At 53.1% G+C, this 22,287-nt stretch overlaps 5 protein-coding genes across 5 annotated transcripts; 2 read left to right on the top strand and 3 right to left on the bottom strand.

The window, feature by feature from the left end:
- Positions 1-3,050: 3,050 nt before the first annotated feature.
- Positions 3,051-4,435, bottom strand: J4E84_004628 (uncharacterized protein; the record flags this gene model as incomplete). The annotated part of the gene is made up of 2 exons (XM_049387231.1): positions 3,051-3,793; positions 3,841-4,435. The coding sequence occupies 2 exons, from the start codon at positions 4,433-4,435 to the stop codon at positions 3,051-3,053; spliced, it is 1,338 nt and encodes a 445-aa protein (XP_049245004.1).
- Positions 4,436-5,601: 1,166 nt separating this feature from the next.
- J4E84_004627 (uncharacterized protein) lies at positions 5,602-6,363 on the top strand (the record flags this gene model as incomplete). The annotated part of the gene is made up of 2 exons (XM_049387230.1): positions 5,602-5,814; positions 5,869-6,363. 2 exons carry the CDS (start codon positions 5,602-5,604, stop codon positions 6,361-6,363), a joined length of 708 nt encoding a protein of 235 aa, XP_049245003.1.
- A 2,983-nt stretch (positions 6,364-9,346) lies between these two features.
- J4E84_004626 (uncharacterized protein) lies at positions 9,347-11,306 on the bottom strand (the record flags this gene model as incomplete). Its single annotated transcript, XM_049387229.1, has 4 exons — positions 9,347-9,822; positions 9,912-10,509; positions 10,556-10,617; positions 10,670-11,306. 4 exons carry the CDS (start codon positions 11,304-11,306, stop codon positions 9,347-9,349), a joined length of 1,773 nt encoding a protein of 590 aa, XP_049245002.1.
- Positions 11,307-14,868: 3,562 nt separating this feature from the next.
- Positions 14,869-17,739, top strand: J4E84_004625 (uncharacterized protein; the record flags this gene model as incomplete). Its single annotated transcript, XM_049387228.1, has 1 exon — positions 14,869-17,739. The coding sequence occupies one exon, from the start codon at positions 14,869-14,871 to the stop codon at positions 17,737-17,739; it is 2,871 nt and encodes a 956-aa protein (XP_049245001.1).
- A 1,917-nt stretch (positions 17,740-19,656) lies between these two features.
- On the bottom strand, positions 19,657-22,122 carry J4E84_004624 (uncharacterized protein; the record flags this gene model as incomplete). The annotated part of the gene is made up of 5 exons (XM_049387227.1): positions 19,657-21,115; positions 21,163-21,659; positions 21,730-21,888; positions 21,939-22,050; positions 22,100-22,122. The coding sequence occupies 5 exons, from the start codon at positions 22,120-22,122 to the stop codon at positions 19,657-19,659; spliced, it is 2,250 nt and encodes a 749-aa protein (XP_049245000.1).
- Positions 22,123-22,287: the final 165 nt, after the last annotated feature.

The raw sequence follows: 22,287 nt of genomic DNA, 5'->3' as shown, positions 1-22,287 counted from the left end.
GGTGTAAGGTATGAGTTGGACGAAGAAGAAAAAGTGAGCGATGGAGGGGCTGGGTGTTGCTAATATACTTGGAGGGCTGAGTGGGTCCGTGCTAGTTTTAGGCGCTAGCCCCCCGTTGGGCTACGAAAACTCCTTCACTTGCAACGAATTCGACTGTGAAAGAGGCAAAACGGGTCCTGTTCATTGGCCCACATGCCATGGAGCCCTTCCAACCGCCCTGACCGCCTACTGTGAGCTCGCCACAGCCGCAGTTGCCTCACGCGAGTCTTTTGGTGCATCGTCATTGCTGTCCATCAGCCCTTTTCGTACCAGTTGACCCGCGTCACCTACGCGCTACAGCTTTTGCTTTTGCACAAGGCTCGATTGTTACCTTCATTCCCGATTCACTTTACCTGGAAAATAATCCAGCATGCAGCTTTCGCGCTGAAACCACCTCGGTGTCACTTTTGCCGCACTGCAAAACTTTTGGCGGGGTACTGAGATTGCCATCATACTGTGTACCCAGCCCCACTACAAGCGGAGTCTATTGTGGCCTTGTCGATGGTACCGCCCAGATCATGCACACCACCGTGTTCAATTTCCTTTCTCCGCTCCTAGCCACTCCCTCTATTGCTTTTACCGCTACCTTGGGCATTGATGCTTATGGAGCCAGAACAATGGGTCTGGTTTGACTCACACGCGCTATCGCAGACGCCCAGTATCAGAGGACCCAACTATCGTGGAATCTTCCTTTGAGCTGTTCAATGCCGCCCCTTGCCGGACGTACCGCAGTTGGAAATTCCACTGCCCCTTACATCACTCAGTGGTCTTGCTCAAAGGAACCCCGCTACGAGGGGGTCTATCGGCATCCCGACACTGTACAAGCGTTCCAGTCTGATTCCGAGGAATGGTAGACTCCCAGAGCTTTACCGACAATCCTGCTGGCCACCAAAGACATGACGTTCAGCTTGTTTGCACGGGCCGCCTTATTCAAGGAGGGAGCAAATCTGAACAGCCTGGAGCCTACGTTGATGTTGGCTCACCTACTTTGCAAGGTTTTACCCCAATGTAGGCTGCAGACCTGTTCAGATTTCTCCTTCTATGAAGCGAGACCATGTGCATCAGAAGAAGCTGGACGCACGAAGTAGGATCTAACCCTCGCCGTATTCGACATATTCGCCACTCTGGGTTGTTCACTTCCAAGCTATCAATAGGATCTTATATGGTACAATACGCAATTGATGACAGCTAATACCCAGGCTTCGAAGCTGTCGAAGGACTGACGCTGCGTCGTTCTCTAGGCTCACGCACCCACATTGACGACACCGAACGGCGACTTCCCACCACGCATCCGAAACGGAACGTGCCGACCCTACGACCCTCCCCCCTTACTACGATCGCGCGTACCCATACAATACAACGAGACAAGAGAGAAGCACTCCTTGATCTGGACGGGGAGGACACTTCGTACAAGGAAATGGCGAATACGTCTGAGGTCTACATTAGGACAACAACACGCAAACGAGCGGATGTAGCGTCAATGTAGGCTTCAGGGTGTCCAAGATTTCCCTTGAATGAGGTTGAGAGACTTTGCCGGTAATGCTATTATCCTCCGCGCATAGTAGGTTGGTGAAGCGCTGTGGATATGAGTCCTGCTCATCAGCCGTTTCCACTGGTCATACTCCGTGAGTATCGGAGGACTGCATCGGCTCGAGGGTGGGAAGACAGAGGATCGATGCAATTGTCGCACACTCTTTGGAAGCACTCTTGGAGCAAGGCCCACGCGCCCAAGGCTTGGATGCCACGCATATGATATACAGGTCTCCGAGTAGGAACCTTTTCAGCTCTATCGGACCGTACCAAGCCTCTACAGCTCATAGGCCAATTTATGATTTGTGCTTCCACTTCCCAATCTCTTTATAGTCAGACTAAAACGCTTCCTCTCTACACATACGATCGTTCTACCATCTTCTGAGCTCTAGAACCGTTCTACCATGGAATCACTACCTAACGACCTTACAGTAGAGATACTGAAGCATTTCTGCAGCCAGCCGCTACTTCATGGGGAAGCATCATGTTCCGTCGGTATCAACGCTCGCGATCATGTCGTGCTCTTTGCATCCGCAATGGTCGGTCCCGAGCCATCGTCAATGCAATGCAATACACAGCCAATACGTTCGTCGTCACGCTCCCATGGACTGCGATAGAACTGAACAAATGTTTCCAGAGCCCACTGCTCCACTACCCACCCTTAGCACTCATCAATCTTCACGAGTATCAGTGGCACGATTCAGTAAGAAAGTTTGCCGTCTCGTTGCGCCTCTTTCACCAAAATGTCACTTTCGGCAAAGTCTATAATAAGTCAGACAACGATATCTACCCCATAGATTGGCAGCAGCAGTTCCAGAACCAACAGATGCTCACAGTCAGGATGCCATGCCCCGCTGTCTAGAAGCCATAGCAATAGCAACACATGGATCAACTCTGACCACATCAACTACCACTACTCACTCAAAGCGCTTGGAAATTGAGGTTTCTAGGACCGATTGTGCCTTTTATGATGGGGATTCTTTCCCTCGTCATTTATTAATCGGGCAAACAGTGTCCAACGGCGACAGCGATCGCAAAGCAGTCATCGTGAGTCCTCCAAAGAACTATGTTCAACTAGACGCACATGGGCGGACTAATTTGGAATGATATCAGAAGTGTTTGGTTGAACAAAACACTCACACCGTTCAGCCCAAGATTTCACGGAAGAGGCTAGTAGTGAGGCCGAGGTCAGTGTCGAGAAGCTCTGAACGTATACTGACTACGTCGATAAAGCTCTCTCATATGTCTTGGTTTTTGAATGGCATACACCCATCGCATTTTGTTTGTGTCGCAGGCCCGTGGCTGAGATTCAATGAAGCATGTGTCCTCGTAAGACATGTGGTAAACATCGAAATATCGATGTTTTTGGGTTGGAGTCTATCAAAACAACGCGATTATCGCGTCTTACATAACTCGACTAGATTATCTCAGTCTCGGAAGCTATGCTGTCATAGAGACTACATCCAACTCTCCAGCACTTACTAGTCTACCCACACGTCGTTCAAAAGCCACTGCTGTCCAGCCCATTGCTCTTTCACAACCGGCCAGATGAGTTCTGGCGGCAGAACAAAGCCGCCACCTGCTTGATCTTGAGGACTCAGCTCCATCGTCCACGAGTGGTTTGCACCATGCACAGCATAGTGGTGGTCTCTCGAGTTACCGGTTGAGAAGTAAAGGATCTGGCACCCAGGACCAAACTCGTACGTGCTATTCTTCGTGCTAGCAGCCATGATAGCATTCGCTGTACCTCCAGCAACCTCGAGCATGCGAGGAAGGGTTTCGGGAAGCGGGTCGCACGAGAAGCCATAAGGAGTGAGAATGAGCTGCCCGTAAGAGTGGAAGTCGATGAATGACCGAATGCCAGCGCCTGTCTGCGACAGTTGAGCTGAGAGACCGTCCATGGCTTGGTTCTCGGGTGTGTCACCGGGTGCTTCTCCACGGTATGTTTGACCGCATGGGTCAGGTGTTGACCCACCCTCAGGCGGCTCAGCATCCCATTCGTACTTCCAGTTGCGGTTACCGTCAGTACCAAGGCAGGTAGTGTTGATGTTTGGGCGTGGTTGACGGTTCTTGCGCCAGAGACGATCGTTAGTCTGCGTGTACAAGAAGCCATCGGGGTTATGGAAGGGAACTAAGTAGAAGTCGTAATAGTCCAGGAAGGTGGTCACATTGGCATCGCCCTTCTTGTAGCCGTCGATTAGTTGGTAGGCCAGGTACTCAATCACTTTGACAATCAGCTATGGTTCACACAAGTCGCGATGTACTTCTTACCCATGGTCGATATCCACTCTCGAGCATGGACTGTCGCATGCCAAAGAATGACTGGCTTCTCTTCTTGCTTTCCGTACCCTTTCTTCTCGTCTCCATGAAGATGGAATGCCCAGATGGTCCGGTTCTCGTAGCTTTGTCCGATTGGAAACTTTTTCGAGTTCTTGGGGAATGCCTTGACTAGATCGTCCCAGTATTGGAGATGGTCGGCATACGGATGATAGGTGTCAAACCAAGAGAGATCCGGCAACTCTCCACCCTTGTGTAGACCTCTCTTGTATACAGCTTCCTTATCAGTCGCGCGTATGTAGTGGCCCAAGTCGGAATTGACGAGGCGAGCCTTCAGACCTAGGGCGTTGAATGCGTCGACCTCTTCTGGTGGAATAGCGATGGACAGGGTGTCGCGAATGGGATGAGTGTGGTATTGGGAGAAGCGTTTCCCAAGGTCACGAGCCTCGTCAGCAGAAGACGGTGTGACTGAATAGACGTGGTAGCCATCGTAGCTGGCTTTAGCACTGCGCGTCACAGAGCTGTCGCGAGGCTGGAAGGGAGTCGCTGCAGCCAATTGAGCCGCCAGCAACACTTTCGTCCACTTCATGATGTACAAGAGTTGACTTCAGTGCTGACAAGAAGCCTCCGCGGTCAGTCCGAATATATTATATACCCATTCATGGATGCTGTCGGAACCTTATCGCGCGATGAAGGCCAAGCAAATGATGATGCAACGGTTCGAGTTCATCTCGTAGTCTCGCATAGAGATATCGCCATGACATCCGGCGCTTGGTTCATAACGAGTATGCGGAGTGTCGTTCAACGGCAGCCAAGAAGACGCCGAGACGTTGAGAAACCTTGGATATCGCCAGCTTCCTGATCTGGTCTCGCCGCCAAGGAGTGCGACATGGTACGTATCCGCCTTCCCCTCACTCCGGGTATACTGATCAAATTACGAATCATGCTCCGTACGAATGCTTGGTTTGCGGGCCGCTGCTATGGTACACAATTTGAAAGGACTGAGAGTAGACCCAAGTTGTGAGTTGTTGGATTAGGCTTGCGAGAAAGCTGGAAAAAGTAGAAGGACCACTTTTGAGCTTTATGACGTCGTACCTGCTTCTACATTGATTGAGTTTGGTGTTCCATCAAATGCGCGCTAGGTACGAGCAGAGCTAAGCAAAAAGAGCCTCTGCCTACCACAACCTTTCACGCAGGCAACAGGCAGGCAAATAAAAAGAACTTGCGCCTATGCGTGTCATACAAAGGCAAAAAAAGAATGCTCATGAGAGCTGCTGTGTGACCTAACCAGGGGTCGCTTTTCTTGGCGTTAGCGACGGTATTCGAACGTGGGCTCTGGGAGCTACTTACAACCTGGAATCTCTTGATATCGAACGAATCGTAGTCAAGCGCCTTGCCATTGGGCCATTAGGCCAGTTGTACTGTTGATGGAGAGCTGGTCAAATTTATCGTATATAACCCATGAGATATTGGAATGTGTGCGACGAGCGCTAGAGCGGGGCTGCTCTCCATGCACAGCCAAACGTCACTAGCCCCACCATGCCTCTTCTTCAATTCGACGCACGTATCTTAGGCACCTGCCATGACAGCATCCATCATGGCCGTCACACACCAAAGAGGCCGCTCGTTGGCGCAAGGTAACAGCGCTATAACCTGAAAGCCGCTCGTCGAGCAGAAGCTACTTCCGCAATCCCCATGTGTGGCTTCCTTTCATCCAAGACATACATTCCTCAGCCCCAACCACCAAGACCGATAATGTCTGCAAGCAAGACTGAGATATACACCGCGCACTACGACAGCAACCAGTTCGTAGTCGGAGGTGGCGTCGCGATCTTTCACCTAGCTACGAGTCGTGTAGTGATATGCAGCTGCGTTCACCGAGGACGAAAGTTCTACTTCTTGCCCAAGGGAAGACGCGATGCCGGTGAGGAGAGCGGCACGGGCGCAGAAAGAGAAGGATATGAAGAGGTACGCGACATGAGCAGATGCTTGCAGCAGGATACCTACTAATCGCGCGACCAGTCGGGCTACCGTAACCGTCTTCTCCCTCTACCCACCGTACATCGACAACCACAAGCCCACCCACGCGTCCACGCTTCCCCACAGACCGCCGAGCCAGTCTCTATGCAACTCATGCCTCTCGGCACGCGGCAATACATAATCTACTGGTACATCGCCGAGACGCTTCCTCCAAACCTCGAGACCCTGCTTGAGACGGAAGCGGGCGCGGTGTACAAACCACCACCGGCATACCCCCAGAATCTCTCTTTGCGCGAGAGGATAAAACAAGAACCTGAGGGATACGAGCCAAGACATCATGAAAATACGGGGGTAGATGAACTGGAAGTCACGTATGAGAGTCATCTCGTGGGCGTGGAAGAGGCGATGGAAACGCTGGGGAAGGAAGGCAGTATGGGTCGAGTTATGGCGGAAGTGGTGAAGAAAGGTTGGGAGGGAATACAAAGGAGGTTTGAGATGGAGGACGCTGCAACGCATGAGAGCCCGGAGGCAGTTTGATGCGCGCGACAAGACGCGACGGAGGAATGATTCCCAGAACAAACCTTCCGGCTGGATAACTGCTATAGCGATAGTGTCACTCGTATCCACGGTCTTCTTCCGCATTCGACTACAGCATAGCTAAGAAAATCACTTACTCATTCACAGTCCACCTGCAAGATGTTGCTTATCAAGTGATGTATTCAACTACAAATTACGCAATCTCAGTCCCTTCAGAATCACAAATCACTCCCTATCACATCAACCCCATCCAACAGCCACACCCACCACGTGTCTTCGCTACCGCACCACCTCCCCAGTCCAACAAACCTCGCTTCAGCAGAGCAATCTACCTCACCCCATAACGTCATGCGCGTGTTATCAGCATTAAATGAAGCAACCCCGCCCTGCGCACGCGATAACCGTTTTCTCAAAGCGTGGTAGCGACGGAGCATTTTCTTGAGCCAGGTAGCAAGAAACCTGCTTGCGCCGGCTCTTCTTATATTGCATTCCCCCATCCGTGCGCGAGCACGGCGTATATTCGCATGTGGCAGGGACGCACAGATGGCGACGGGGTGTTTTCTTAATTTGCCGTGTGTCGCACATGAAGGATGTTTATGGGTTGTGATTTTAAGGACGGTAACGGACGATTTGCGTGATGTGCGGTGTGTAAGTAGGCAGAAGCTCTGGGCCTCGACAGCATTCGTTGCGGGTGGAACTGGTTAAGCGACCAAGGCCCCTGCTCTGTTCTTTCATCCTCGTGGGCAATCCTTCAATATTAGCCAAGCGTCATACGAACGTCAGTTATCACGAGCATCTGACAAAGACGTGATAAATTTTCCGAGGCGCAGCAGTAGGGTTGTGGTTGGATGCAACCTTTATCTGCGCGTGTGAAAGCTCGGGAGGTGCACGGATGGGGAATGCGGACGTTGGAGATGCAGGACGGCTCGTGTTGAGGGTCAGGTCTGGATCCTGGAGGAGCTGTGTGAGTCGATGGGGGTCTAGAGGCGGGGTTTGATGAAGAGCCGGTTGCTGAGGAGGTGTAGTGATAGAAGGTCTGTTATGATATTCTTCCAAGACGGGTAAGTCGGTTCTTCCAATCATACTTCTACCAGCTCTTTTGTGTACGAGATACAGCTTTCGATTCTAGGACGGCATGACGAAGTCCGGACGCACACAGAAATCGTTTGCGATCGTTGGAAGTGTAGGAGTGAACAAGCCACCGTTCGTGTGCATTTTTGGGGAGACTGATTACGAATGGAATGTAGTGAATCTGGCTACATGCCTGTGAGGCCAATGCGAGGTGACAACATGACACGGGAGTAATTACGCAAACATCTACAGGGTCGATGTGTTGCTCCGGATCCTTCTGAGGAAGATGCAAAGGTACGTAACTGCCCGATACCGTGGTGATGTGCGTTGGTAGTAGGTTTTGGTGAAGTACCCGGTCGCAGGTAGCTACAGCTACACCAGCTCAAGATCGGGATCTAACACCCTTGCCAGCTGCAAGCTGGACTTGCTCGGATACCTCTCTGGCATCATGAACTACGTATTCCTACGATAATGGCGTTTGTTGAGGTCCAGTCAACGGAGTTGACACTGCCCATACGTAAGCAGTGCAGACTAACATACGTACCCCGTCAGCACGATGTACATCTACAAGCATCGCGACGCGGAAGTCTTGTCCAGACTTGAAGGACGATCGACATATCCGTTCGCTCAGCTGCAAGCCTTCCGTTCTCTTCATGCACTGAATTCAGCCGCGATCTGGTGTTCGCGCACCTTCGGATCTCCTCACATCGTCCGAATTGCAGTAGAACTACAGCGACTGGAGGAGCGCTGTGCAGTGCAGCATGGAGGCGCGCCAGCATCGATGCCTATGGATGAACTACAGCGACTTGTTGAGTGCGAACGAGGCGTTTTGAAACAACCGGGCCGTTGTATCTCCCATCGGTCCCGTACACGGGAAGGCGCACTAGAAATGCACAGCGCGCGGCTCTCGCCCAACCGTGAAAGTCGGAAGTAAGACTCAGAACAACACCACCTTCTCTTCTTACTATGCACCCCCTACGTCCTTAATAAATAATAAAAGAGCAGCAATACATAGAGTATACTACTACAAGTAATTCTGTAATTTTAGATTTTTTTTAAACAGGTGTTGTGGTAGAGTTGTAAGAGCTGCCCACCATTAGCCTATTTCCGACTTTCACGGTTGGGCTAGAGGCGCGGGTCGCAAGCGCCGGAGGCCTACGTTCGCTGTGCCCACAAGAAGATACCGAATAAGAGTACACGGAATCGATCCTATACGAGGGTTTCAGATAAGCGTTCGTGATGGGGAGGTTTGTTCGCTCGGCGGACGCGCGTCGTTGTCGTTGGGCTGCGGCGGGATCAGGCTACTCACAGCCAGCCGTCGAGCGAAGGCGGAAGGGAGATGTTGCTGATGCAGTATCGTCCCGTCGATACACGCATGTTGTGTGTCAGGGTGTGCGACAGGTGTCCGGATCGCAGCAGGGGCATGAGATTCACGTTTTGACGAGAACGCTAATGTAAGCTGACTACCAGGACCAGGGTATGTCATGTCAGGAAAGAGCGATGAAAATCGAATTGTTGTTAACTTGTCATCATTTCTGAGGTGATAGAGATATGTACACCATCAGTCAAAGTAGACGCCTTGAACACCAAAGCATCGCCGTGCTCGTGGAAGAACCGTTGTGGTGACGTGATAACATTGATAGTTAGCCCGAAGGCGCGCCCGACCACATGAATATTTTGTCTTCGTGCCTGCTCCACAGGATAAGATACAAGGAGTGTAAAAAGAGACCAAATCGAGCGACGATGCGGTAAAGAAAAGAAATGTAATGTATACAGCGAAGTAGTAGATGCAAGCATGTCCTCATTAGATCCAACATCGGTCCTTCCAAACATGATAGATTGCAAGGCTAGTGATCAATGGACGAAGGGTATACCCATGTGACGAGACCAGAGATGAATAGGGAGGATACGTTTACCACGAGAAAGACTCCTCGCGGAAGTCGACGTTCCACTGGGACTCGCGATTGCGGACGGAGCGACGGAGCTCATCCGCCAATCCACCAGTACCGCATGTGCTGACACAGGCAGCACCAATACCCTCTTGCATCTCCTGGTCGACCAAGGCTTGCACGTTGGGGCGACCAGGGAACATCTGGACACTGGAAGAGGGCGAGTGGATCTCCTTGGTGCTGCGAGGGCGAGTGACGAAGAGCAGAATCTTCAGGATCTCGCGGCGGCGTGGCATGGACAAGATTTGTGTCATCCATGTACGGATCCATTCCAAGTGCTCGGGCGATTGGATGATCCAGACGAGTGTGAGTCGGCGGGTGGCGACAGTTCCGTTGGCGTAACCAGCGACGATATCACGAACGTGGGGGACTTGGTGAGTGATACCGATACCAGCAGCCCACAGCATGACAGTTCCATAAGAGCTCAGGTCTTCACCGCCTGTCATATGATGTTAGCATGGGTTGTTTAGATTGGATTAATATAGGCGATAGTGAAAAGTCCGGGGAAAAACAAGCTTCGGTACTTACCATATGGGCCCTCGACATATGCCGAAGTGGAGAATCTGCCGGAAGCAGAGAGGTCGGCTTTCTTGAACAGCTTGTCGGTAAAACCAGTTCGTCGGCGAATAATGAAAGACATGCTAGTCTTGTGGTGCTCGAGGATGTCTTGGCGGTTCATGGGAAGACCCTTCTCATCGGCGACGGACGAGGCAATGGTGAGGTCTTCCTCTTCCTCACTCCAAGCGACAGAGAAGGGATGGTTGGTCCAGAGTCCGACGGAAGGAATGTACAAGTAAGCGTGCTGGCCAGGGCGGAACCTCCATGGGCGGGCCATGCGGACGGTCACACGAAGGGCGTCTCCGGGGAGAACCTCAACATCGCAACCGGTACCACCGTTTCCAACGTTGCGCGTGACGAGGCGGACGAATCTCCAGGTTCGCTCCATGACCCAGAGCGCGAGTACGCCGTAGAGCATGAACTGTTGCGGGCGCTCCTTGAGGTGGACCCATACGGCGCCGAGCGCGATGGCAGCACCGACAATGTGGCCGTGCAGGAAAACCTCGTAGAAGGAGTGACGCACTGGAGATGGAGACTGGATCAGGAGGAAGACGAATGCGACAGTTCCCTGTGGATGTTAGACATTATTGATACTGGCTTGGTACACAACTTACGATGAAACCTGTCATGATGAACTCGCTTCCAGTGATGGAGGCTTGTACGGCACCCCAGCCCTCTGCACATCTGTTAGCATCGCAATGTTGACATGTCTGACCGGGCAAACTTACTGGTGTGGACCTTGTTGGCGATCCAGCATACAGTGTGGGCAATAGCCTCAAGGATTACGATCCGTCCGAACCAACGGTGGATGAGGTTCATAGTGTCGAATGAGATGCCGGTGAGCTTGATGATGGGGTTGTTGCGACCAGCAAGTAGGAACAGGGGGATCATGTTGATGACAGCCATGATACCGGAGCGGCTGAGAAGTTCACCGGCTCCAGCTGAGAAGCTGCTGTAGTCGATCTTCCATACACAGAAGCCTACGTTGACGGCAAAGTAGCCGACAAGGAAGAAGCTTTGCAGACGGCTGGGCAGGGTTCCAACACCAATGGCGGAAGAGAGCTTGAATTCGCGGTGGTGACGGGTGCGGAACAGAGGCGCATCGAGGCAGTGCTTCTTGAAACCTGCATAGGTCCGGTTGGGGATGGCGAAGTATCGTTGGGTTTCGTTGTTCAAGCACGTGACGGTGCGGATGTAACGGACGAAGAAGAGGATGACTTGGTACATGAAGAAGACGACAACAATGATCCACCAGATGTATCCGAGGTAGTGCTGGACGTCGAGGTTCTCAAGACCAGCAGTCGGGTCTTCCTCTTCATGACCCGCACGCTTGGAGAAACCACCCATAGTTTGGAGGAGAGACATTGTCGTTGATGGAGCGGTAGGTGACGGGTAGGAGTCCTAGGGGAGGGGGACGCGGTCTAGAAGGTGTGCTTTAAGGATCCAGGACGGTAGGGTTGAGAGAGTGGACTCTGTCTTGGCCAGCAAACGACAGACGGGGGTAGGTGGGAAGAAGCACAACGGCACTTGTTCCGAATCGGTGATGCGTGAGTAGGCTAGAGATTCACTCGGATCGTGGCGATGATGTGGTCGTGCGTCGTGACCGGCTTCACTATAGTAGATTGGGCGGGCTGGGTTCAGGCGCAGGAGGCCAGGGTGAACGGCAGGCGCAATGCAGGCTCAGTTGACGTCGCCGGCGGTATTGACAGAATCCAGATAATCCAGATTGGGCGAGTTAATCAACAGGGATAAAGCAAACAAGGCAGCTGATGGTATGTAGCCGTTATGCAGGCGGAATGGGCTGCGGTGATAGGGCCTCGAGGGAAAATCGCCAACCAGGGGATATATTGCAAAGAGCCGGCGGGGAGGCGACGACTAGCACGCGGAGCGACGAAGAGAAAGTAAGTGCCAAGGGGGACCGAGGCGATAAAAGAGTGACGTGTGGTGAGCGAGTGTGGAGGTAAAGGGAAGAAGAAGGCTACGCAAGAGCGGGCGTGTGGGTAGAAGGGGAGCAATGCGTGAGTTTGATTATCGCGGCCTCTGATGCAGGATTGGAGGGAGTGCCTGACGCCAGTAGCAGGGGGGGTGCCTGTCGCGCTCCGCCTGGCCGCCGCAGCGCAGCCTGCTATTCGGGGACCGGGCAATGAAACGGGGGGTCCCACGCCACACGCGAGGCCCTAGGCGACAGGGCGTTTCATCGCTCCGAACAAATCCACGCACCCACCGCGACTTTCACCACACTTTGCGTCATCGAGGCCTGGAAGCTTCAAAACAACACATGGCCGCGGGCTTGGTTTGCTGAACGACAAGCGGCACGCCAAACAGGGATCCACCACCCGCTGCTCCTGCAACACTCCCTTGGCACCCATTCACCCCGCTACGCCCCAGCCTGCAACGGCCCTTCATCATCTGTCCGCGACGACGAAGACCGTCTCCGCAACGCCTCGTCTTGGCCCACTTCGTCGCGCGGCACACCTCCCCGCTGGCTCGCCAATGCTGTAGTTCTATCAAGTGCCCTGACTTATGCCATTCCAGTGGAGACTGCTGCCATGATCGGCCTCCGTCTCAGTACATACCAAGTACATGCCAACTAAACATGCTGCAGTCAGCCAGCGTGCAGAATCGACCGCTGACTACCACTGGGACCGAGGCTCACTGGGGCGCTTGAGTGAGCATCACCTCAAACAATTCATGCCCGCTGGCATCATGCCGTGGCGCCCCATGCAATGCATGACTGGTTGTTTCATTTGTCCCGTCTTGCGGAAGCTCCAACCGTCTGTTTTGACCTCTGCCCGGTAGCCCAGTCCTTGGGAGCTGTCACTCCATATCGGGCCGCCCTGTCTCAGCAACCCTACACATGCTGAAGGACTCTAGATTCGCAGGCAATTTGACGCGAGCCCTGGGTTCGGGGAGTAATTGTTTCTCCACATGGTTTGGGGCAGCACCACGATCCACGAGTGCTGGGACTGCTCGTACTACGGACGCGATTCTAGATCCTTCACGCAATCACCGCCGTGTGCTACCTGGCTGTTGAGAATGAGTGCGCATGCGGTAGCACCAGCCATATCAGCTGTTATCGCAACCTGCTGTCAACTACTTCTACAAATTACGCGTGCTCAACGCCCCCATCTTAGAGCAGCTGCTATGCTCCACGGCAAATTCACCGACGACGCCACAATGCGTTCAGAGTCCTCAACACGAACGGCTGGGACCTACGGATGTTCGTTCTGACACTATAGCCTGTACCCGTCGTACGTCTTCGTACATCACCCAAGATGGCAAAAGCAATTCCTTTGCGTTTGATGGCTTCGAGGATGCCTTGGTTCGGAACACTCTATAGTACAGCCGCTGTAAAATACGAGTCAAAGACAGACGTGCATCCATACTCCGCTCGAGTCGCGGGACAGATCACATGTGACAGCTTCACGTTCCCTCTCGCCGCTGTCACCGCCAGGCAGACCCAGGCTTGTCACAGCGACCGCTGAGAAACTGTCAGATTGCCGTTGTTTCAAACAGATGACGAGGTCCATCTAGGCCCCACGATGTCGAAACGTCGTCAACGATCCCCAGGACGACGTTTCAAGGACAGGCACCTTTCATCTTCCTTCACTGAAAGGCAATCACTTCCCAACGTTACAATCACTTCGCAGCGTCTGACATGCGACACGACTACGCAAGCGCTGAGGTGGACCTAGCGTAAACGTTCGCAGCTATCGATAGTCACGCGATTCGGAGCAGGCGCTGTGTGTTTGGACTTCCGCACCCCTCATCGCGATCTGCCAGTCGTTGATGAATGAGCACAGCCTAGCAACCAGCTTGATGAGTTATTTCTTACCACTGCTAATGCAATGTTGAGCAGCGTTTTGACCACCCTAAGACTCAATGCGCAGTTCTTAATCTCCGCATTCGTTTTGCTCGCTGCTCACCATTTCGCTTACCGGCCAGTAGGATGGCCTGCCCTAGTATGCACGAAATCCTTCCGATGCGGATCGGTTCCTGGATCGACGAGCACGCGAATCTGACTGACAGGAACCGCGCCGCATCTTTCGACGTCAGAAGCAAACATTGCCGCTAGAATACTCGGATAACGCTTATGCGGGTGTGGGCAGGTGTTGCTCCAGCGAGCGTCTGGTGTGGTGTTTACAGAGACAGAGGCATCCGCCACGTCGTAGGGGCAGGCTTATCGCGTCGGGGGCCAGCTGTCTCAGAACGCGAGTCTGACTGCACATCTGCTTCCGGCGCGTACTACATTGCTGGGCCTCTATATAAGGCCCCGGGGACCCAACAGGATGACACGAAGATATAAGTAGTATACTCCGACCTGTGATTAGCATACAGTCAGGAGAATGAAGCTCGGATGCCTCACGCCCCGACGAAAGACAATCTACATGCGGGAGACATGTCTTCCACGCAGCCCCGAGGCTTGGAGACAAAGCATATCTTCAATTATGTTTCCGACTCACCGGAGCTCTGCACGGGTGGCTACCTCCACTCATTGTGACATCACATGTCTTCCACCCAGCTGTACAGCGAATTGTACGATGATAAGCATCTGTGATTCACGGTCGCCACTTTGCAAGGTTCGCTCACTAGGTGCGCGTATCGATGGGACAGAGTGAGCATAGGAGTATATCGAGCCCGAACATCCGTTCTCCGGTGAAATTACATCTGGAGTGCACAGCGCGCAGTCGCATTGTGGTAGACGACCAGTTGCATGACTGTTGAACATGTGTGCGAAATTGGTGCTGCGCGAGTGAAAGCAGCGTTTGGACGCGGAGACAGGAGCGCGTCTGGACCCTTAACGCCGACTGCCGATGTTGGTCAAACAAACAAACATCGACACGACAACATAGCATTGGCACAACGTATCACGATTATTCACCTGCACGTATTGCTTCTGTATGCATTAGACGACATATTTACTGTGATGTCGACCGACGACACGCTGCCATGGACGACTTCACGATGCAACCGCCTGCTACGCCCGCTCTCGTCCAAACTCGCGAAGCTGCGCAAAGAGCTCGAGCGACCACGTACTGTCAGCGCCGAATCGCGCAATGCCTCCTCTGCCTTTGCGGTCAAAGGCTCCCCACAGAAGACGACCAACTTCACCCGCCCAGCGAACAAGCCCCGAGGCTTCGAGAAGGCTAGAGACCCAGACTGGCGGCCAGGCGCGAAGGCAGGGACGGGCAAGAAGACAACGTACGGTGGCCGTGGTCGAGGAAGAGCGCCGGCGTTGCAGAAAAATGGCTCTGGCACGGGCAGGGACAGTGTCTCTCGGCCGGGCGAGATCGCGTTTACGCCTCTGATCTCGAGGATGGGTGGACAGTTGCACAGCAGCCCACAGATACCAATCTCGCCCCTGCGCAAATACTCCAAGATCAAGGGCCCCCTTCTGGCTCCGATGAACCCGCCCGCGACACATGTACCTGGCGAGATCCGCAAGCTCACACAGGGACTATCCGAAGCCTACGCGAACATCCTACAATCGACTACAACGGGCGGTGAAGCCAAATGGAAGGGCACAAGGTCGCTCATGGGCGCTTGCTTGAGAAGGCTCCCGGCCTACATCGAACTCGAAGAGCATTTCGCCAAACTGGACAAGCTGGAAGAAGACGGGGAGGAGGAGAGGGACATTGCGAATGAGATCTACGAACACCTCGAAACACAGTTCGAGCAAGAGCATGGCCACGGTTGGCGGCCTTTCAAATGCGTTGTCCGGGCGCATGCCACGACATTAGTGTGCGATGCTGTAACAGATGAGGTGCTTGGCCTAGACAACTTGCTGGTTCTCGTTACACATTGTCTCAACTCCTCCGCTTGGGATGAAGCTGAGAGGTTGCTGTTAGCATATGCACCCCTCATGGAGTCTGTGTCTATACCCATCAACACGCGAGCGGACCTGTTTGACCCTCAAAAGTCGCCCTACCTGTATTCCGTGAAAAGCTTTGTCCACCACACAGGACGCTATCGCTTGCTCTACGATCTGCTAGAACACATGGTGGCTTTCGAACTTCTACCTCTCGAATGGCTCGCGACAGACTCCATGCGTCCGGTCTGGGACCGACTTGTTCGAACGATCACCGAGAACGACCGTCGGACGCTTGCAAGTGCTTCCCGATTTTTCGAAACGGTCACCCTTGCAAGTATGGGATTGCCGGATGCACGACTTCTAGAAGATGAAGTCACTGGGTCTGTATCGAGACGATTCGTGCCGTCGTCTCGAGAGGAGCTTCGACGCGCGCTAGACACTACCTTCTCGAGCCTACTCACTGTTTTGTGCAGCATTGCTTTGGTCAACAATAGTCGCGACGATCCCGCAGGGAAAGAGATCGTACGGACAGTCGCATCGGTGTTAGATTCGGTTGTCTTCGCTTTATCAGCCCGTGAAGACATCAGGGATGAGCTGAAGCTTCTTGCGCCGGAGTCGGATGATGTTCAGCTCATGGCTCAGCGCGCTCTCTGGATCATCTTCGCATCGTACCTGGTGCATCTTGGGGGCTCTGAGAACCCGGGCAAAGCATCACTAGATTCCTCCACCTCCATTGGACTCGTCAATTGGGTAGTCAACCAATATTCATCAAATATCGTCAATCCTGCATCAATATTTGCAACTATTCCAGCCTTAATCTCTTCAACCGCACGCGGTACGGGGCGCATCTGGAAGGACGATGGTTTCGATCAACTACAGCGACTCGTCACAGCGCTAACCTCGAGCTCTGGTTGCAGGCTACCGCACAAGCTATGGACTCTGAAGCGGCTCGCATTGGAATCAGCAAGAGACTTTGCCCATGGTACTGGCGATGCTGAGCACATGGCCTACGTACGCAATATCGAGAAGATGATGCACACCCAAGGCCGCCTAGTGATTATGCAGTCACCACAGAAGAACGAGTCTCCCACGATCGGTGGTGGCTTTAGATGGGAAGAGGGCATTGGCGAATGGGTTACGTGTACACCATTCGCAAAGCCTGACATCAAGCGCCAGACAAAAGAGCCCATTCGAGCATTGGAGCTCTTACCAACCCCAGCACAGTCTGAAGATGAGAAGACAGAAGCATCTGATATCGAGGATGGACTTCCTAGTGGCATACCAGACACACCAGTGTGGGAAGTCACGGCTCTCGACTACGACGACAACCAAATGCCACAGTCGTCACCTATAAAGAAGAGACCGCGGATTTCCACATCTTCACTCGGAAAACGAACTCGCGCACCATCGCCCAAGGTCGTCATAGCCATGAAGCGAATGCATATAACACCCCCGGATACCCCACCATTCAGGTACTACTCTGAGCTTCCTGAAGAGAAGCACGTCGGTCCCAGGCGGTCTCGACGTCCGAAACAGGAGTCCGATGCTCGACTGTGCACCCAACGTTCCAGAACATCACTTGAAAGCGGACTGCGCAATCTGAGAAGACCCGTCTATGTGGAGCCAGCACTTGAGGTCAGCGACAGCGACACCCAGGCGTCCAGTTCCTCGCAGGACGACTCAGAGGACTCGTCAGTGTCGGTGGAGAGTGCGCGCACAAAAACCATCCAAACACACTCTCGCTCGTCGGATCGCGCTCGCACACGCCGTTCCCTTCCGACCGTTCTTACTGTCCAAGACGACGACGACGACGACGCATCGGAGCCCGACGAGCTCGGCAGGACACCCGCTCGTCCTCGTCTCCCACTCCGCAAACGAGCAAGCGCTCGCCGGTCCATTCAACCGCGCACGCAGTGGATGAACTCACGCAAAAGCATAGTAGCAGACAGCGATGACGACAGTCAAGACGAGCTGAGTTTCTGTTAGGCACAGATTATGTACTCGTTGCACAGCTTAGACGCATGTGTGCGTTCAGATGGAGTTTGTCATGACCTTTTGCCTAGTCGGTGTTGAATTGCGTTTAGTTTTTGTATCGATACCCCAGGATCTTTATTTTGCGTTGTTTGCACAGTAAGGAATATATACATGTCATTATTGCGCTTCCCTTTGAATGTATGAAAAGGCGCGTTTGAAGTACTTACGTATCGACGAATGCAGAAGACTGTGACGCACATGCGATGAGCACACAAGTGAGATCTATGACCATGCCGCGAACTCGCAACAAGCTTTTTGCTAGACTTACGGCTGCGGAAAATGGCATGTTACGAGGACATATGCCAACGACTTAAAAGTACACAGCCTGATTGACTATGCATGCTTCCTTCCTCTGCTCGCCGATTACAACAGAAGTAGAACATGAATATGTTGCTGCTAATATCCCGTACTCAGCTTCTCCACGAAGACTCAGCATACTTTACGCAACGATAATTCTCTCTATTGCGCACGTTGGCAGCGAATAGTGGGGCGAAGTTATGCACAAGAATGCGCTCAAACTTTCTCACCTTGGCGACATGCATGTTTCATACCTAAAAAACGGCGAGGGTCGAACAGTGTAGGATAGGAAAGACTGGAAGGATGAAAAGGGCAGCAAAATATCAAGGTTTTGGGTCGTGCATGCGTGGGGGTGTTAGAGCTTTGCTTTACCAAAGTGAGTACGTCTGATCAGTGGAGATGAATAAACACTCGCAAGATAGCTTGCATGTCGAACAATGTATCACGATAGACATGCACGCACACGTGGTCCCAGTTGATGTGCCTAAGCCATTTGTATTTGTTTATTACTCATTCCTGCATCCCATATTCCAGTCCATGTGTTGTGCTGTTCAAATGATGGTGTGGGTCGATGGCGTTTCAGTCGCTTGTCGTATGTGGATATGAAATCGTTACGTGTTAAGGACAGGTGTCGAATCGAAGATTGCCGTGCCACATGTCGATGGTGCTGGTGGTAGAGAGGGTGAGTTTCTATCATCTGTTAGTAAAGCGATCCAACGTGGGAGATACAGCAGTCGCGCCACGCGGGCTGGCTGAGGGGCGAGGACAAGGTGACGTACAGTTGCAGTTGCAAGCTCCGGGAGCGCAGCCGCAATCGGCGCAAGTGCATCCAGAGTTTCCGCAGCCGCCCTTCATGTTGATGATTGTTTGGAGAGGTTGAAAGTGTTGGTTGTGTAGTTGAAAGAGTGGTGTCGTTCTGTTACTTTGATCGTTTGCTGGTGGGAGAGGAAGCAGGTGGAGGGGCAGAAGCGGGGCACGCCTTTTATGTCCCTGACTTCCAAGGTTCGGTGACATACCATTTCCGGAAGGGTAAGATGCGACACCGATAGCCGCACTTACCAATAGATCATGCGCTACGGGTCGGGCTCTTTTCCAAGTTCGCTATTTAGGCGGGGCCGGCACGTTACTTGGCGAATCATGGGTACAAAGTGCTGTAGGTAGTGACTGTGGTGGCGACTCGAGCGGTTGGATGAGGTATTGGCGCAGCACGTAACCTCGTTTGAGCAAGTTACGTGGGGAGCTAGTGTGAGCTTGCCGGGTGGGGCGTGAGCGGGCGCGTGTGACACCGGATGCGAGCACGCTGTAGACGCCCAGGGATGTGTGATGTGACGTAGGAGGGTCATGAAGCAGAGGAATGTCGTTGCGCTGTTGTTGCTTTTGTAACAGAGCTCTTGTCCCGACGCGGATGCTGAGTTCAGTCTTCGGTTCACCGGAGATCTGCAATGATGGGATAGCCGTACTGTGAGGATCCAACGTAAGCAGCCAGCAAGATCAGTGGTGACTGAAGCTCTTACACAGCCTTCAGGTCTGCCTACACGGGTGTAGCAGACAGACTAAGACCTTTGTCGATGTTCAGATCACCCCTCTTTTCCCCATGTTGGCAAGATCGATCACTTCCTCTTCTACTTCGCTCTCAGCAGCATGCTTTCCTTTGGCGTTCTTGCTGTTCTTCGTTCCACCTTTGCTGTTAGAGTTCCCTTTCTTCCCGTCCTTGATGCTACCCTCATCATCCGTATCGTCTCCGAATAAAAAGCCTTTGCCCTTCATACGTCTCTTCTCATCAGATGAGAAGGTGGAGTGAGCGGCACCAGAAGCAAAGTTGGAAGACGCTGAATCTTCACCAAGCATCCAAGAGAAATTGGAGGATGTAAGATGTGGCCGCGACGGTGGGGAGAGGGTCGAAGCAAGCTTGGACGGAGGTGATAATGTACGCGCGGGTGGTGAGGTCGGACGGGAAACGACAGGAGAAGGGTTCTTAGAAGCTGTTGTGGACGGGGTATTCGACGGAGACGTCGTGCTCAAAGAGATGGGTGGTACTGCTGTTGTTTGTTTCGGCGACACTGGGGATTGAGGAGGCGGAGAAGATAAGCTGATCGCAGCCTGTGCAGTAGAGGCCTGTTCCGTTGCTTCGTCGATAGGAAGCGGTAGAGAAGAGTCTTCAAGATAGACTTGCACGAATTGCACTTTCGCGATAGCAAGGCTGAGTGCCTCCATAGCTTGTTTTCCTTTCTCGTCGCCTTCTCTCGCCTTTTGTGCTTCGTCGCGCTCTCTATGGTACTCCCATAGGTCGCCGACGGCAACTTCCAACATTTTAGCGAGATTTTTATTCCTGCGATCCAGCTCTTCCATCTTCTTGAATGTGTTCACCGAGTGTACCCTTTCGAGACTTGGTCGTCCATTGGCGCCAGAGGTGCCTAGTTGGCTAGGCTTCCGGAACTCCCTCCCTCCGGAACGAGGTGTCGACTGGCCAGAGGTTGCTCCTGACTGATAAGCTTCAACATTCTTCCTTACTTCGCCCACTGCATCTCGCAGAGCCTTCCCCACACCCCACTGCGATCCGCGATCCAGTACATTCTTCGCCGCACCCTGTATCAAGGCCTCGAAACCAGCGCCCTGTTGTGTCACAAAGCTTCTTGGCGATCCGATGCTCTGTCGCGTTCGGCTCGAGACGAATGACGGAGATGGCGATGGTTCGCGGACAGGTGGTTTCGATACAGGCTCGATAATGGGCGCTTGCTTCCCATATCGTGTAATAATCTCTGCCCCGCCGAGTGGAGTAAGGTGATCACGGAGATATAGCGCGTCTTTGATGAATGTGTACGGCGGTGCAGCGGGTTCAGGGTATCGCAAAAGGAGTGCAAAGGCTTCATTCGTATCAGCTGCCATCAACTCCCACCGTATGCGCAGCAGCATGGCTAATGAGATCATATCGACAAGCTCTAGCGTGGAGTCTATGGCGAACAGGGCGTCCCACACGTCGAAGACGGCGTCGAGCGAGAACTCCCGTCCGAAAAGAAGGCGTATCCAGCGCCTGTTACATATTAGGGAAGCTTGGCTCGAGCACGCATAGTGACTTACAGTAGGAAGATCTGGGGCACAATCTCAAGCTTGACAAGATGGGTATAGAGTTCTGGGTCCACCTTGGGTAGATTGCCCTCAAATATCCTGGAGCTTCGCGCAAGCATTGGGGTGTCTTTGGTTATAGATCCAGTCTCGGCCGGCGCGTAGAAAGACTTGGCTGTCTGCATGATGATGGAGAAAAGCATATGCGTGTCGTGCTCAATGTATCCAGAGTCGAGCATCTCGGCCAGAGTGTGGTCCATTGCGCCAGTCTGCTGGCCGGCCACGTCTATGGCATCTCTCTCCACGACCCACAGCAGCGGTGCAAGTATCTCGTGCATGCCTTGGCGATATCCTATGTCAGGATGCATCTTGCACCACACGAACAGTATGTCCAACATCATGGTCTGCGTCGCGGGCTGGCGGAAGTATACATTGTCGGGCATACATCGCTCGATATCCTGGAATATCTCGGCGCGAAGTTCTTCGTCGGCGCGGAGGGCTACCCATGGTGACTTTTAACGCTTAGTACTTGTCAATAAGCGACATGTCTCGATGGCGGCGGCCGGTCGTGGGTGCACACACCTCTGATAGTTCGCTCAATGGGTCTACGGAAGACTCGAATTCGTCGGGGTTATGTATGGCGCGGAGGTAGTGCGATCGCAGGGACTCGTATGTCTTGCGCGCATGGCTGAGATGGGTAGGCCATGACGAGCGGTCAAGCGTCTTGAAGACTAGGAATATCTGGCCTTACTGTGAGCGATGGAGGGGAAGAGGGGTAGGTCGGACCGCACCTTCCAGCAGACGGAGCGGAGTCCTGCGGTGATCTGGGGTTCCTTGTGCGCAGATACGTGGATCTTGAGGTCAGTCAGGGAGTGAAAGTCGTCGAGCTGCCGCCAGTGCTTTCTATGCGATGTCAGAATTGGGACCATGGGCAAGGACAGGCATGACGCACTCAGCTTCAGATACGGAGCGCATGGTGGAATATTACAAAGAGGGGTGTGAGTACTGTGTCGGCAACCCAAGCACCCTGTTGGTAGCTCGGCGCCGTGATGCAATCGCGCGCGGCGGGGCAACTCGAGCCGACGACGTCACGTGGCACATGAGACATCACCTGGAACCATGGGAGACTCGCATGAGTTC

The sequence above is a fragment of the Alternaria hordeiaustralica genome (assembly GCF_023758085.1).
Source record: "Alternaria hordeiaustralica strain BMP 2776 chromosome Unknown scaffold_7, whole genome shotgun sequence".
Taxonomy (NCBI): domain Eukaryota; kingdom Fungi; phylum Ascomycota; class Dothideomycetes; order Pleosporales; family Pleosporaceae; genus Alternaria; species Alternaria hordeiaustralica.
The sequence above is the reverse complement of the archived record's forward strand: the minus strand, read 5'-3'. Positions and strand labels throughout refer to the sequence as shown.